The sequence below is a fragment of the Morone saxatilis genome, unplaced genomic scaffold (assembly GCF_004916995.1).
Source record: "Morone saxatilis isolate NCDOM2014 unplaced genomic scaffold, NCSU_SB_2.0 Contig9, whole genome shotgun sequence".
Classification (NCBI taxonomy): domain Eukaryota; kingdom Metazoa; phylum Chordata; class Actinopteri; family Moronidae; genus Morone; species Morone saxatilis.
The window spans coordinates 19504655-19520422 of NW_023340268.1; the positions used below are offsets into that span (position 1 = coordinate 19504655).

General features: G+C 38.5%; 1 protein-coding gene across 3 annotated transcripts in view; it reads right to left on the reverse strand.

Moving 5' to 3' along the window:
• The window catches only part of trappc9 (trafficking protein particle complex 9), a 202684-nt gene that overhangs the window by 186127 nt on the left and 789 nt on the right, over nt 1–15768 (reverse strand). For 2 of the 3 annotated variants that reach the window (XM_035681236.1, XM_035681238.1), the window contains 7 exons: nt 14588–15183; nt 11132–11277; nt 9900–10025; nt 8429–8455; nt 6746–6867; nt 4048–4173; nt 2583–2799 (listed from right to left, as the gene is read on the reverse strand). In XM_035681236.1, coding sequence (XP_035537129.1) covers nt 2583–2799; nt 4048–4173; nt 6746–6867; nt 8429–8455; nt 9900–10025; nt 11132–11277; nt 14588–15171 — 1348 coding nt within the window. In that variant the 5' untranslated portion in view covers nt 15172–15183. The remainder of the gene's footprint in view (nt 1–2582; nt 2800–4047; nt 4174–6745; nt 6868–8428; nt 8456–9899; nt 10026–11131; nt 11278–14587; nt 15184–15768) is intronic. The other variant, XM_035681239.1, reaches the window with a different exon arrangement.

Below are 15768 nucleotides of genomic sequence, written 5' to 3' on the forward strand. Positions count from 1 at the left end.
AATGTGGGGAGATTACAGTTACCGTGGGGAAATCCTCACACATAATCAATGTTTGAGAATTTTGTTGTTAACAAATGTATGTGAGATGACATTAATCACTCCCTCCAGCAACAATTAACACAAATTCAACCTATCCCTGTGAATTCTGCACAACCTTGCAATTTTGTCTAATCACCGCAAACTTTATGCAAATTTGGCCAAATCATTGTAGTTTCCTGCGCAAATGCTGAGTCACACGTCAGCAAACTCACCCCCTTGGTTCTAACTGGGAAGATGGAGACCATACAGAGTATAATGTACAGTACAGTGATTGTATTCTCACTGGCCTTCAGTTTCTAATGAATTATACAGAAAATGCCTAAAAACATTTTTTTATAAGAACTGCAGTGAGACATGTCAGCCCAGAACAATCCCAAAAAAAGCCTGTGAAATCCTGGAAAGACTGGTGAATGCACACAAAATTGAGATTTGTGTTTAGAATAAAAACAAACAAACCATATGAATGAAAAGTAAAATCCTCTTAATTGATTTTGATGTTTTACATTTTCAAATGGAGAAACAAAATATGAGATAGATACTTACTCCAGGCCCAGTGCATCAATAGTCAGCATGTTTCTATATACAGTTTATAAAGGAAACAAGGCCAGAGTTTAACAGCGCATCAGAGAAAAATCCACTCAGTGTCTCTTGAATAATGATCATAAGGGAAAATATGGACATCCCTGAGCTTTTAAGTTCACTTTAAGCTCTGTCTTTTGTGTTGCAAACCATGGCCAATGAGTGGCTATAATGAGCAAGGGTCAATAGTCTATAGAACCAAGAGGCTTATCATGAGGACCTTACCAAAGAGTGTACAAAAGCCTGGGTCAGGTCTCAACTGTGTCTGTTTTTGAGCTAAGTGGTGGCTTGAATGTAGAACACCCTGAAGGAGCACTCTTAGAAAGACAGCAGAGCTGGAGGTGGAATGAGGCGATGCTTTTCATTCATCTATTAAATATATGTTTACACTGCTGACACACACACACACATTCTGCATCACGCAAGAGGGCACTGCTTTCAGTATTTGAAAAAGGTTAACGGGGAGATTTACTCTTTTTCACTGATGAAAATCAGCACTACTTACATTGTGACCCTAATAAATAAATAAAACTAACTGATAGGATGAGACTAATCCCTCTGTTCGACTTCTTTAACAAACAAAAGAACCTCTCTTCAGGATAAGAGTACAAATCTGATTATGGTACTTTTTTTGTATTATACGTCAGACAATGATTCAATAGTTGTATAAATGTTTTGGGGCACTGACTGATCCAAAATGTGCCAGCATGCTGGATTTCTATGAAAACATATTGGATTCACAGGATAAGCACAACAAAAGTCTTTTTGGCCTCGATGAAAAACTCAATATATCCTGTTTCCTAAAACAATGACCATAAACTAAACTAAACTTCCAAGTTCTGTCATCGTTGCCATCCTCTCCATCTCTTATTTTATATATTCATCTCTTCTGGTATTGCTTTCAGGTTCGGTATATTCTCTTCTTGTTATTAATGGTGGTGTTGCAGTCACATGTTCAGATACAGCAGGTCTAATACAGAAATGATGCCATTCACAGTGGATGACCTTCATATTACTAAAACATACAGGTTTAATATGAGCTTCAGAGTAAAGTGAGCCTCCAGCAGCAGCAAGATCAATCAAAGTTCACTTTATAAACTGACTTCCACCCAGGAACATGACTTATAAAAGGGCAACAAGCTGGAAACTGTAGACCGTTTACTGCACAATTTCAATACGTTTTGTTTTCATAGAGAACAATTCATAATTTATATCTTCACCTGTCCTATCAAATACATCACCTGTCCTATCAAATACATCTTTTTTTTTTTTTTTAATAAGCACAGTTACTTTAAAGTGTATTCAGGATCCTCTTCAGCACCACAGGCAGCCGATGTTAAGACGCTCTTAAGTGCTGCTTTGAGAGATGTGTGTAAAATTTAAGAGCATATGTTCACAGAAACACTTGTAAAAAACGCTCTTAACCTTTAAGATTGATCATCATCAGAAAACAGGGCCCTTATATCTAACATTAGGTGCCTAAGGAAGACCCTTAAACACAGCAGAGCTTTGATTAGTCAATAGATAGACAATAGACAAAATTGTTGCCAAATCCTGTTGTGCCAGTCAGTTGTCAAGCAAAAATACTAAATATTCTCTGGTACCAGCTTCTTAAATGTGAATAAAATTAGCTTTTTCTCTCATTTTAAACTGAATATCTTTGAGTGTTGAACGGTTAAAACAAGTAATTTGAAGATTTCACATCTGCCTCCAGGAAATTGTGCCTTTTTCACTATTTTCCGAGGTTTTATCATCTAAACAATACACCAATTAATTGAAAAGATTACTGATAATGAAAGTATTTAGTTGCAGCCCTGAAACACAATACATCCAATATGTGAGAAGAATAGTTTGGAAATGAATCATTCCTGTGTGATAGTGCGAAAAAGGTTGATAACAAACTTCTTATCAATAGATTTTCACATAATCATAAACATCTAGTACCTCCAAGTGTCCAAGCTTACCTTTGTTGAAGTCCTTTGGATCAAGCGACAGGCTGTATCCAGGCAACGTCTCCAGCAGCAGCTTGTAGCAGGCCCTCCAGCCAGGCTCTGGGATGGTGGGAGCCACACACTGCATGGCTGCAACGCGCTTGAAAAATGCAGACTTGCGATGGAAGCCGATCAGTTCGTAGAGCTCAGACAGGATACTGTAGCGTTGGATCTTCTCCTCCTCTGATAGCTGCAGTTATGGAGACAACATTAAAGTCTTCCTTCACACAAAAATGTGTTTTGCTTATCGTCTCTTCTTAATCTCATTTTAACAGTAAGAGCAGGATTTAGTGACATCACAACTAGTTTGGAATGGTCCAAAATGCAAGTTACACAGTGCACATACACTGAGAATGGACCTTTCAGTAAAGTAAGTTAATGAACAATATTTGCATATTCATAGATTATGAAGAGTATTTTCATATATCTTTCAATATGTCTGGAGGGGATCTTTAACCATCCAACCCTTGCTATTTGTTATGTGTGGGTCGTGACATCCTGCACATAAACCAAAGCCTGAAGTCTCAAAGACTGAAGCTTTAAGGGGCAATTTGGCTTGGTTTGGCAAAACAGCAATAAATAGTTTTAAATTAAATTAAATGCAATCAATAAAAATGCCATCCATAAAATAATACATACATTGACAAATCAGGGTTTTCGCAGGTTGCAACAGGTTAAATTTAAGACTTTTTAAGAATATTATGAATGCATATTACGACGTACGTCCATACTAGCAAAAAAAACAATATGATGGATATGAAGAAAAACTGTATTTGTTCCATGTTGGTTTAGTTTTGTAGTTGTTACAGCGTGATCAATACAAATTCTTTTCACAAAAACAAATGTCAAAATCATATTTAAAACATTTTAAGGCCTAAAATTCAGATAATTGGATTTTTTACTTTTTAAGAGCCTGACAAAAAAGCACAGGTTGGTACCACCATCACTGTTGTCATTGTCACATCTCACCAAAACCACCAGTGAGAGCAGCGGGGGGGGAAACCATGAAAGAAGAATACTTTGACTAGATTGCTCTATACTTACATTTGCACAGGTAACTAAACTTGCATCAGGCCTTCGTGCAGTAACTATAATATCATAATATAATTTCAAGTATATATTTTAAATCAGAGAAAAAGTGGCTGTATTACTCAACTCAAGGGCAGTCCTGGAGGAAATTTCATTGGCTGCTTAGGTCAAACAAGTTTTCTATTGTGTAAGACAAACCTCTTTTACTAAAGATGAAAAAAATACATTTATAGTTGTAATGATAGAGAGCTAAAATGTTGGGGCAGAATATGGCATAGATGAGATCTGTTTTAATGTGCTTTTTCCCTAATAGTAGGACTCCTGCAGTCAGGGTTGTGGTCATGTTAATCATCCTGTGAATCATCCTGTGAAACTGGAAAAGCATTTATTTCCAAGTCAGATAGCATACCTGTCCCAGGTTGATGTAAACGGCGTTCTGCAAGAACTCGGAGGCCTCTCTGGCCCTCTTCTGAATGGCCAGCACCCTGACCGCTTTTACGCAGGCCTCCAGCTCGATCACTCCTGCATTCTTATACTGCGAGAGATAAAAGTGAAGGGGGAGACTCTGAGTTAATGAAAAATGAATAGTCAACGAGGGGCGCCTTGACTTCTACAACCCACCTCATAATCAGAGGGAATGTTTTTTGGTTAACACATGACCACGCTCATCAGTCACTGCAGACGTGGGATGACAGACAAGTGGAATCAACTTGGATCTCCTGTTGCTGGTTTCTCAGGGATTCACAACCAACTGCTCTATTTGTGCTTCCAACAAAAAGCTGAGCTGCTGCCGCTGAGGCTTCGTGCTGCGCGCAAAGTGTGTGCATTTTTTATCTCGCCGTCCCTCAACTTCCCACCACTTCCACCCTCATTGTCTCCTTATTAAAATTCAATTAATATCTGAATGGCTACGTGTTGAGATGTAATTTAATTCTGAATGAACTAGTTACAGGTAAAAAGGCTGAGGGAGGTCAGTGCAAAAAGGCAATTATAATAATGAAGATAAAGCACAGGGTTGCTTCTGAATAGTTTGGTAGGATAATGAGCCTATTCAGCTTTCCCTAAGCACTAGGGATACTTTAATACTATTCTTTGTGACTTTGTACAAGTACATTGGTCAAAAGAGAGTACAAATATGTTCTGCTACAAGCAGATCCATATTGTATATTGTTTTGTCCGTCCAGCGCTGCTTTGTAAGAAAGTTAACACTGACTAATATGGTTCTATTCCCAGAGATTACACATGCCTGTTTGTAAGTCTTGTCCCCATGTAGCGTTCAGAAATAAACAGCTGCTGTCAGCATTTACTGATCTGATACTACTCAAACACAGTGTTGTCGCTGCCTTCAAGCGCCATCAAACCAGGTCAAATACTGCCCCCTGGTGAGGTGGATAAGTAATACTACACAGAAATGTATGGTAGTTCTGTAGCGCTGTATCAAAGCAACCTGAAGGTAAACAATAGGACAATTAATCTAAAGTCAGATGGGCTATTACTACCTGGACACCAATCTTAATTTCATCTTCAAATTCAGACTCATTCAAACTATGGCGTCTTTATCCTATCTAAAGAGATAAATATAAGGCTATAAGGCACCTATCTACATTAGAGAGCTAATGACTTCTCTACCTTGTCTGTGGCACTCAGCCCTAACCCCATTTGTTCCTACTGAAGATGTAAATCTTTGAAAACAAGGCATGAATATAAACTTCAATCTTTAAAGAAGACTCTGCAATTTTCTAGATGTTTTAAGACCTGTTTCACAGTCATACTGGCTAAAGTACGAAAGTATGATGGAAAATCAGTGAGGACTATGGGATATAACCTAATTATTTATCATTTGGTTATGTAAAAATGTTTCCAGTACTCCCCAGCAATATATAACAATAAATCCTAATGATATAATTAATTCAATTAATGGGACCTGGACCTGGATAAGTGGTATAAAATGGATGGATTAACCAATTAAAAATTATTCATTCAGTTAAATTGATTAAAGTTAACTCCACACATGCGCATTATGACTGGATGAGCTTCATGTGCTGCTGTAGCTGCATTAATGTCAGTGTTCGCTGCAGGTCTGATTGTGCTCACTGAAACTGCACCAAAAAGGATTAAACAGCCGCCTGCAGCACAAACTACTGTCATAATCCCACTCTTAGATTACAGGTGCATTATGTCTCTACGGCAACAACGAAACTGAACACTTTCCAATACCTTCTAAAGTGCTTGTTGAAGAAACTGAATTCAGTGCCTTGAAGACCTGGATGTAGTAGCCACAGATTTAGTCCCTAGTGGGTACTTTTGTTAGCAGGACAGTGGGTGTAAGATTGAGTCAAAATAAACTACAGCGTGTGTGTTCATGGTAATGAAGTAACATATCACCTAGTGTGGCTCACTGATGTGTTTTAATAGTTCTTAGATAGCAATGGAGCTGTACGGAGCAGAGGATAAAATTCATTGTTGGCTTTATTCTTGTTGACAATAAAAAGAGAAGAATATCTCCAGACTCACCTTTTAAGATCTACTTTAAAGGGCAACTTAAGATCTACGAGCTGCCTTTGTTTTGTTTTCTTTACTTTGACTGTATTTATTGCTCTTATATCTTGCACACTGTGCTTTTATCATTTATTGTGAAGCACTTTGTGATGCCTGGCCTTGAAAAATGCAATACAAATTTACTTTACTTACTAGACTCGAATTGAGTTAACTTCAAAAATCAATATTCAATACTAGCCTTTTATTAGAAATTCATTATCTGCCAGTCAGTGTTTGATAAGATGGATACTGCAGTTTGTTACTGTATAGCTGATCAAATTGTCTATGTATGCACAAATACATCATTTACATAATGTCAATTTTCAGTGGAATCACTGAATGCTGTTTTGAAAAGCTATTTAAAAATAAATCTATTTAAAAACTGAGGAAAACTGTCTTTTATGTTAAAACCAGCCAGTTTAATGACACTGAATTTTGGCATAAGATATTATCAGTATTATCAGTTATTATCGGTCATATTATCATATTATCAGTCAGTATCTTTATTCCAACAACAATGACATTGGTCTAATTCTTGATTAAAGAGTTGTGTAGTTTTTGATCAGTACCTTTCCGTAGTAGGAGATGGCCTCTTTGTACTTCTCAATAATGTCCTCAGGACTCAGGCAGTTCTTTGCTCGTCCAATCTCAGTGCTGGTGTCTGCACTAATGCCGTTGGCTGTGAGGGCACCTACACTCAAAACGGTATATGATTAGTTAAGAAAAGGCATGATGATGAGCATATATCAGTCTGTTCCCCCACAAAAGAAAAGGAAACAGCAGGAGCGAAAACAGAAGTAGGGTAAACTTAAATCCACCACTTACTATTTAAAGACAGCGCTCTGGCTACCACCGCCACATATTTATATATATATATACACACACATATACATACATATACATAACAAATAAGATAGATATATAGAGTGTTCAAAATGTTGTTCACAGACCAGGATTGTTGACATATCTGAACAGATAACAACAGATAACACTGAATGAAACTATGTGAAATGTGTTTATTCCTAGTTCTGATGCCTCCTGATCACCCCGTTTAAAATAAAATGTAAATGCTAAATCTAAACCACTATGCCCCGCTCTCCCTTACACCAGTACTCAGTGATCTCATGAATATCCAAAGTCTCTGAGATGTGGTTAAGATTATGTTTATGGCTAACGTCCCAGGCAGAGTTAAACTCGCACCTGAAATGTTTCAAAAAGCAATTGCAAGGTGCATCTCTCCACCAAATCTGATTAGAATACAAATACCAATTGAGAGTGCATCGCCTAGCAACGGGGCTGTGTCCATAGCAACAGTGTGGTGCTGTCACTATGACAAACGTGTGAATAATGAGGTGCTGCATTGCACTACTTCTTCAGCCAATTTGCACATGTAAGATGACAAAGAGAAAACATTTAAGGGCAGTAATTGCACAGGCCGAATAAAGAACCATTTTTGAGACGATACCATTACAGACTATACACTATGTGACTTATTGTTTCTTAGGCTATGACATTGAGAGGTTAAGCAACAGTGCGCATTCAACAAGCAAGGAAATCAATGTATACACCAATTGTGATGGACTGCCACCTGCTGGTGCTTAAACAAAGTTATGCAACCTTGCGTTCAAATAACTAAATATTCTAGGAACATTTAAAAAATATTTATTGATGGAGTAAAGTGATTTTTGTGTGATTATCAAGATATGATTTGTTAGAATAATGGGGTCTCAATAAATAAGGAATAGAAGCAACTAAGAGTGTCCATTTAAAGGCAGAAGGAGTAGGATTTTCCTAAAAAACAATGTTTAGATTAATACAAATAATCTGTAGAGACCCTGCCCTGCCTGAGCGTCAACTTTTGGGCAGTGTGCAGGGTGTAAGGGCGGGAGGAGGGGCCAACTTAGAATGTTGGGTTTATAAACTGCAGCCAAAAAAATCCTTCTCATTCTGCCTTTAATGTCTTGGTCTTCAATCGTGTAGTCATGTGATACTGATCACCAAAAGTGTGGCTGTGAGAAAGAGCAGGTACATTAGAAAAAACAAACAAAAGGTGATGGTAAATCAACACAGGAGAACACTACCTGCCATAGGGGGAAAAGAACATCAATTTTCAAAGGAAAAAATAAACCATATAGGAATCAGGGTGCTGATAATGTAAGACATAAAATAACATCAAACACAGGGCAAATGTGACCACGAGCAAACAGGCAGACTGGTGACTAGAAGAGCTATGTTGGTTAAACATACCATACCTGGGTCAATGAGAACTTCTTGAGCCCCTACAGACAGAGAGAAAGAATGCAGATTCACTCCATGACGCAAGGCGCAATGTTAGCAGTGTTAGTCCCAACAATCTGCAGAATAGCTGCTGCTCTTCTCCTTTAAACTAACTAACTATCATCACAGGCCATGATACACCTTTGGTATGCAATTTACTTAACAAAGTTAAAGGTTACCTGTGAACTTTCTGACCTCTGGTAGTGCTAAGGAACAGTTTTAATACGAGTGGGTTCCAGTTTTCTTTGCACATGCTTGGCACGATAAACAGTTTCGCACTATTACACTAATCAACAGGTGGCAGAAATCCTCCAAGATACACAGTAACAAAAAAGAAGAAGCGTGCTAGCTAGTTAACATGCACACAATGCAGTGGTCATACTTTTAAGAGGATTTAGTTTTGGAAATGTTTTATAAGGAAGGAAATGCACTCGACATTTGTTGTTTGTTAGACCTCAAGGATGCAAATAATGTGTTTTAGTAAGTAAAGCTTAACATCACCTATGTTTATCATGAAAGAATACCAAACATATGGTGGTTACAGCTTCTGATCTAAAAATATTGGCTTTACATACTATAAAGTTTAAAGGGATGGTTCAGTGAAGTTGAACTGTATGAGCTACTTATCCATACTTAGTGTGTTATCTACAGTAGACGGCGGTAAGCTTTAATATCTGATGGCAGCATAATTGGATATAATGGCGTCAGTTTCCCGTCGGAAAAGGCTATCTGATGGCACAGAAGTGAGAATATTCTAAATATAGCGGACACATATTTTTTTAGGCACCATTTTGTTGCTGCCCCCACCCACAGCAGTGCATTGCTTAGCTTTCATGCTGGTACTCCTGTCTGTGTCTCCAACCATTTACTGTCTCAGACAACCCCACTTCAACAAACCCAAACTATCCCCTTAAGCTTAATCTTTAATCTTATCTCATTTCACACCACTATAAATCAGTTTATAAATCTATAAACCTATTAATTAAACAATAATAATATTCTGTAAATTACTAAATGATCAATATTAATCACAACAACCCTAAATTACTCTGATAAAGTGCTGCTTTTATGATGCTCGAATGATATCTAAGGACAGAGTTTCTATTCCAACAGGCATAGGATGCTGCGCTGCTGATTGGCCAGTCAAGATTTATTTTTACAACACCATGTTAATAGCATGTTAATACCAGTAGACAGATTTAATGATGTTAAGTTTTAATTTAATTAGCAGTCATCAGGGTAAATCAGAGAAGCGTCAGCATTTTAGGAAGCTAACAACTTGTACAAAAGGAGCAGCTTAGGTGAGCAAAGCTTGGCGATGTTTGAGCCGACAGTCAGCAGGGACATTCTCACTCAATCACAGCTCACTCACAGACAACAGCCTTCAGCTACTGTCCCATTTAGACCACAGTTTCTATTAGTCTGCTTGCAGAGTGATGAGCTCACCTGGTCTGTGGCGTTTGCCTGCGTCTGCTGGCTGGGAGATGCTTGGCTTGCGTCCTACAGTCTTCCCTGCTGTGCCTCCAGGGTAGTGGAATATGACGGAGGCTGAACACAAACCCTCCAACGCAGCTAGAGAGCAAAAACAATAAAAAGACAAATGTTCTATACTTTCTCATTTTTCTTTCCAAGCCTCTGAAGGATCATTAAAGTATGACCCTTGGTGTTTACACTGCATCAACTGTGGTGATATAAGACACTGAAACATTTTCTACTATTGCACTCACTACATGTCAGTAGGTAAGAGCATCAGCAAACTGCACAGAACAGAGAATGGACTGTAAGATAGATAATGCAGACTCAAACTAAGGAAATTCAAAGGTCCAAGATCAGTTAGCTGATACAACCCAGGGAGCACCAACTGGGACTTCAAGATTTTTAACAAACCAAATTTCCCCGTTGTGTGACAATAAAGGATTATCTTATTGCTACCAGCTAAAATGCAGTTACATCAATGTGTCACAAAACACAGTTATAGGTTGACAGAGAGTCGATATTGATTAGTGTGAAGGTATAAGTCATATTCCAATGGTGTCAAAATGTGGGCTACACAAAGACGTAATTCCAACACACTTAATGTTTCATATAAAATGTCATAAATATTGAACTATATAGGATGTGTGCTCTTAATGAGAAACTTCAAGGACATTGTAATGGGATACGTTCTGTATAATAATGTACAATAAAAAAAATTGTGCTCACTGCTGTATGTGCAAGGCATGTGCATGTTTTTTTTATATTTATACTGGCTTTATTCAGATGGTGTTTCAGGCTCCAAAGTGAGGATAAGCTATTATTTGCACATTGTAAAGAATTTCAAATCCTGGTTCTAAATGTGAGCGTTCAATAAACGTCTTCAAATAGTCGGTGGAAAAACTTTCACTTTTCAAACTGTTTGTTATGTTTTTTCAGTGTATGTTGACCAATAAATAGCAAGTTTATTTTTAAAATTTAAAATCTACACATCTTTGTCACGATTCTCTAATAACCAGATAATAATAATCCTTTTTTGTCGCAACGGTTTGGGTTAAAAAGGTAATCTCAAATATCAATATTGGTAATGGCCTCAAAAATCCAATACCGGTCAGCTGATACATTTCAGCGTTGACATTGAGAACTAAACTAATTCTAGCCTTGTAAATCCCAGTTTATAGTAATAATCCATCCTCTAGACTTACCACCCAGCCAGAGGAAGTCATTTACACCCCTGAGCAGCTCCACAGCCATATGGTAGTGGACCAGGGCGTCCTGCAGCATGCCTGCCTGGAGACACAAGTCCCCAACGTGCTTCCTCATCCGTCCCTGGCAACGCTTCTTGTAATGCCTGAGAGGAAGCAGCAGAAAAGGGGAGAAAAACTTGTTCAAACTGCAGCAAGATGAATGAAGTGGCTTAGATTCTTGAAGAATCATGAATTGTTTTTGGCTTTTAGATTGATTTGGATTCATATCATGGACTTTTTTTTATTTTTTAAACAGCTCTGACTTTCTGCTATTGTCATTTCTTATGTCAGCAGGGTGCCAGCAGAGGAGACTTAAGTGAATCTTATCAGTCAGCTACAGAGGGGATGTATGGGGTGGGAAAGCAGAAGCAAAGGAGAACAGCTAAACAAGGACATAGTATGAGCTGACCTACAGTGTCACCCTGTAGTCTTGCACAATAACACAGGGACTCAAGAAGGAGCAGCTTCACCAGGATACAGGGGAAAGTTATGAACCCCATTGTGCAAGACATTTGAGCACTCTGAAAGACTGGGAAGGTCGTGTGAGAAAATACTGTGGTTCAGCAGGAATTTTCTTTCCTGTATACAGGGAGAGAGCTAAACATTTATTTAATCTATATCATTCATCTGGCAGATTAAAAATTTATGCTAATGCTCAGTGGGCTACTTCTGAACAACAATAAAAACTGTTCTGGCAGAGTAAAAGTAAAATAAAAAGCCTGCTCTTGAGGAGTCATGAAAAATTAAGCGCAGCAATTAAACAAGATCTCTGGACATGGATGCCACTATCAAATTCATGTTTTTTTATGAGTAGCTGCAATGCTATGCCAAGCTGGGAAGGTAATGTATGCTCTCATGAATAAAGATATGAGATCCATGGGGCCAGCTTCTCCAGCCAAACAGACTAAATCCCAAACTGCACCTTCCAAATCCAAATGTTCTCCTGAAGCTGGGACAGACCTCAGTAGCATGTACTGTGCCAAACAGTGTTCAGTGGGTCCAAACTATCAGCTCCTCCTTTAAAGGACCATACCCGAGTTCCTCCATGTTTCAGCACATAAGCATATATATATATATAACTACTACTTATTTGGAATCGGAAATAGGGATGGGACGATATACGATTTTATCTGTATCGTGATAAAAAAAACACCGTTATCGTGATAATCGGGAATATTCTTACATGGCTTGACTTGAAAAAGCTATCTGTCTTATATTCATTTCCTAATTTATTTTGAACAAGGGGACAAGGGAGAGCCTACATCTTTCCAGTCATATCAAAATCCTAAGCCTGTCACCATGGCTGAAGGCTTGGCTTACCTTTTGTTTCCCTCAAAATGAAAACAGCAAATAGCTTCCAAAATAAAGAACAGGGAAACGAGGTGCAATGGATGCAATAAATATGTTTCTTAATAAAACCTAAGGTAAAGGGATTATAGTGCCATGTTTAAAAGTATATTTTCATGATTATCGTGATAATATCGTGTATCACAATTATTTTTGCCAAGATAATTGTGACATGAAATTTTCATATCATCCCATGCCTGATGGCAAATACAATGTTTAACATTAAGGTTGAGCATTTTCCATAGCATGCGAGTGGTTTAGGAATGGTGAAGGTGGCCACTGGTTTCAGTTAATTTTGTAATAAAAAAATAAAAAAAGTAATCCAGCAGTTGGTCCATAAAGCATGGAACATCGTTGTCTAATCTTGGAAGTTTTTAAAAAAACTGCACATAACATTTAAGCATGCAAAAATGCATGTGTAGTTTACATCTTAATGTAACATTTTATTTAACAAGTCTGTGAATTCCCAATAATTTCCTAATGATTTCCAGTTTCCTGGAAAGAACTATGTAAACTGGTGCTACTTAGGTGAAATAGAGTCAATTGTACCAAGTAATTGGTACATTTCCAATTCATTATTTCCAATTAACTGTAACCTAAACAGTCTTTTAGTCAGTGCACAGCAGGTCAGCAGAACATGTAAAAACGTGTCCTCCTGCAACTGTAGAATTCAACATTCAACACGTACATGGAGAATTAAGTTTCCCATTACAAATGATTAATAAATGATAATTTAGTAGGTTTTAATTGGGGTGTTTCTTTCGAGGAAACTTCCTTCAGAAATTACTGGGAAATGAGGGACCCATAACAAAAAACACTATAAAGTTTATATCTCCTTCCCTCAAAGCACAAATAAAAAATGGTTTACATATTTGCTGTTATTGCAAAACACTTAGTTTATCTTCTTTATTTATATTAAATAGTACATAATATATGATAGTCATTTAATTTTATGTATAAATATATTTTAATTAAAGTTTAAATTACTTGGAAGAACAAATAACAAGGAAACACTGACATTGTAAAAACTCAGCAGCTTCCTGCTTAAAAAAGGTTGCTGTTTGGTGCTCGGCACGTTGAGGCTTCCCACCAGCACAGACCATGAACACAAAACTACTGTAATACAGAGGTAGAGTAACGTAAAGCAACATGAAGACAGACAGAAATACAGAAACACAGAGATAGATAGGTGAAACCAGTGGCTGCCAAAAGGGGAGAAAGAGTGGCAGTAATTCAAAATATATGATATGAAAAACACAGGTATGGTCCTTTAACTACCCTCTGACTCAACCATACGAATAATGGAACAATGTAAATGAGGTCACTGGGTCCCTGTGAACACTTTGTGGTCAGTTTTCTTTACTGTAAACAAGATTGCTGATATAACATTTATGTTACACTATAGTGCAATGGACTGTAATGTAGTGCTGCCAATCAGGCCTCATTTACACTGCTATAATATCACTTAAGATGTGACGAGCCCAGGTTAATTCATAGGTAATTTAGGCCATCGGTAATTTTAGTAGATAGTGTTACTGTTGTAGAGAAGACTCTTTTGCTAACCGTGTTCATTCACTTTTATTTGAACAGTTTGTGTTTGAAACCTGTGGAGGAGTGATGAGTTCAGCTTGGAGTCATGAGCAAATGCACAACAAACAGCACGAAGGCCAGGGTGCTTCCTTCGGGGCAGAGCTAAAGCTGATGGGATCGGGTATGGGTTTAACTAAACTTATGAGGTCTATCATCTCACCTTTTCACACCCAACAATAAACTCACAGGACAGTATGAAAGAAAGAAAGAAAGAAAGACAAATAAACCAAGGTGAACAAACGAAAATGAACGCAGCAAAAATCAAAAGACAGATTTTTGAGAGGAGACATTTTGAGCCGGCAAGCCTGACATGTAACAAGCGACTTGACACACAAACAAACACACACTAGCTTGCAAATAATGCACTTTGTCACATTTACTGACTGCAATGAACATTCAAGCACTCCTTCACCAGCCTCTGAATGCTTAAGCGCTTTCGAAAAAGGAGGTTACGGTGCAGGGAATAGAACAACTCACCTGCTGTCTGTGTCCAAACCCACAAAGTCCTTCTTCTCAAAGGGCACACAGAGCAGTGGTATCTTGTCACCTGACTTGTCCGTGGCGCGGTCCAGCCGCTTGGACTCCAGGACAATAAATATCGACTCCACAAAGTCCTCCACTCTCTTCTCCACATCAGAGCAGTCTTCGTAGCTGGGGTAGAAGGCCACGTCTGTCCGCTGCTGCTCCGCGATGTCTCCCTGCAGCCCGAACACCAGCAACCGCGAATCATACAGCGTGGAGCTGTACACCTCCTTCTGGCCGTGGAAGCGCTCGGCAGTCTGGGGCCACTCCTTGGAGGAGGCGCAGGTGGTGATGGCGATGAGGCCCACCACCTTGCGGTGCGTCTGGAAGTCTCCCCACTCGTTGTTTTCAGGCAGGTAGTGATGGCGGTAGCGGATGTAGAGGAGACGCTGCGAGTCCCTGATGCTCACCTGGCTCACACCGGCAATGCGTTTGTAGATCTTGAAGAACTGGTCCTCGGGTACGATGCCGACCGGCTGGACCACCACTAGTACCGTTTGGTGGTCCTCTGCACATTGCATGTAGTCTGGGACGCTCATCTTCACATGCGGCTTCGTGGGACAGAAAAACAAAAACATCAATTCACATGCAATAACTTAGGACATATTTACAATGCTGGGAGCAACTCAAATGACATTTTATTCATGTCTACTGTATTAGTGTGAATGGACACAACTTAAAACTAGTGACGCCGAATAAAAAACAATCTGCATGGAAAACAGGGCTGCACGATATGGGACAAATATTGTGATTGCGATATGATTGACAATTAGTGGGAGAATGATCATTTTTGCATCACAGATTTCATTTCCACTGACAAAAGTTTTAAAATCATTAAGATGTTACATTTTTGGCGGCGGTACCAAACAAGATTTGCAGGCCAGAGCATCTCTGCAGCTCTACAGCACTACGTACCACAGAATGTTGTTCGTCACACGTTTCACCTTTTATCAAAACATTGCAGCTTCTGCGATTGGGATATTGCATTTGGCCATATTGCGATTTTGATAATATTGTGATTATTTGCCCAACTCTACGGGGGAAAGATAATTAAAGTAGGTGAGAAAACTACTTCTATACTTTGGGTGCAGTGCTCTTTAAACAGTAAACACCTCAGGAGCAAAAGAATAGAGAGA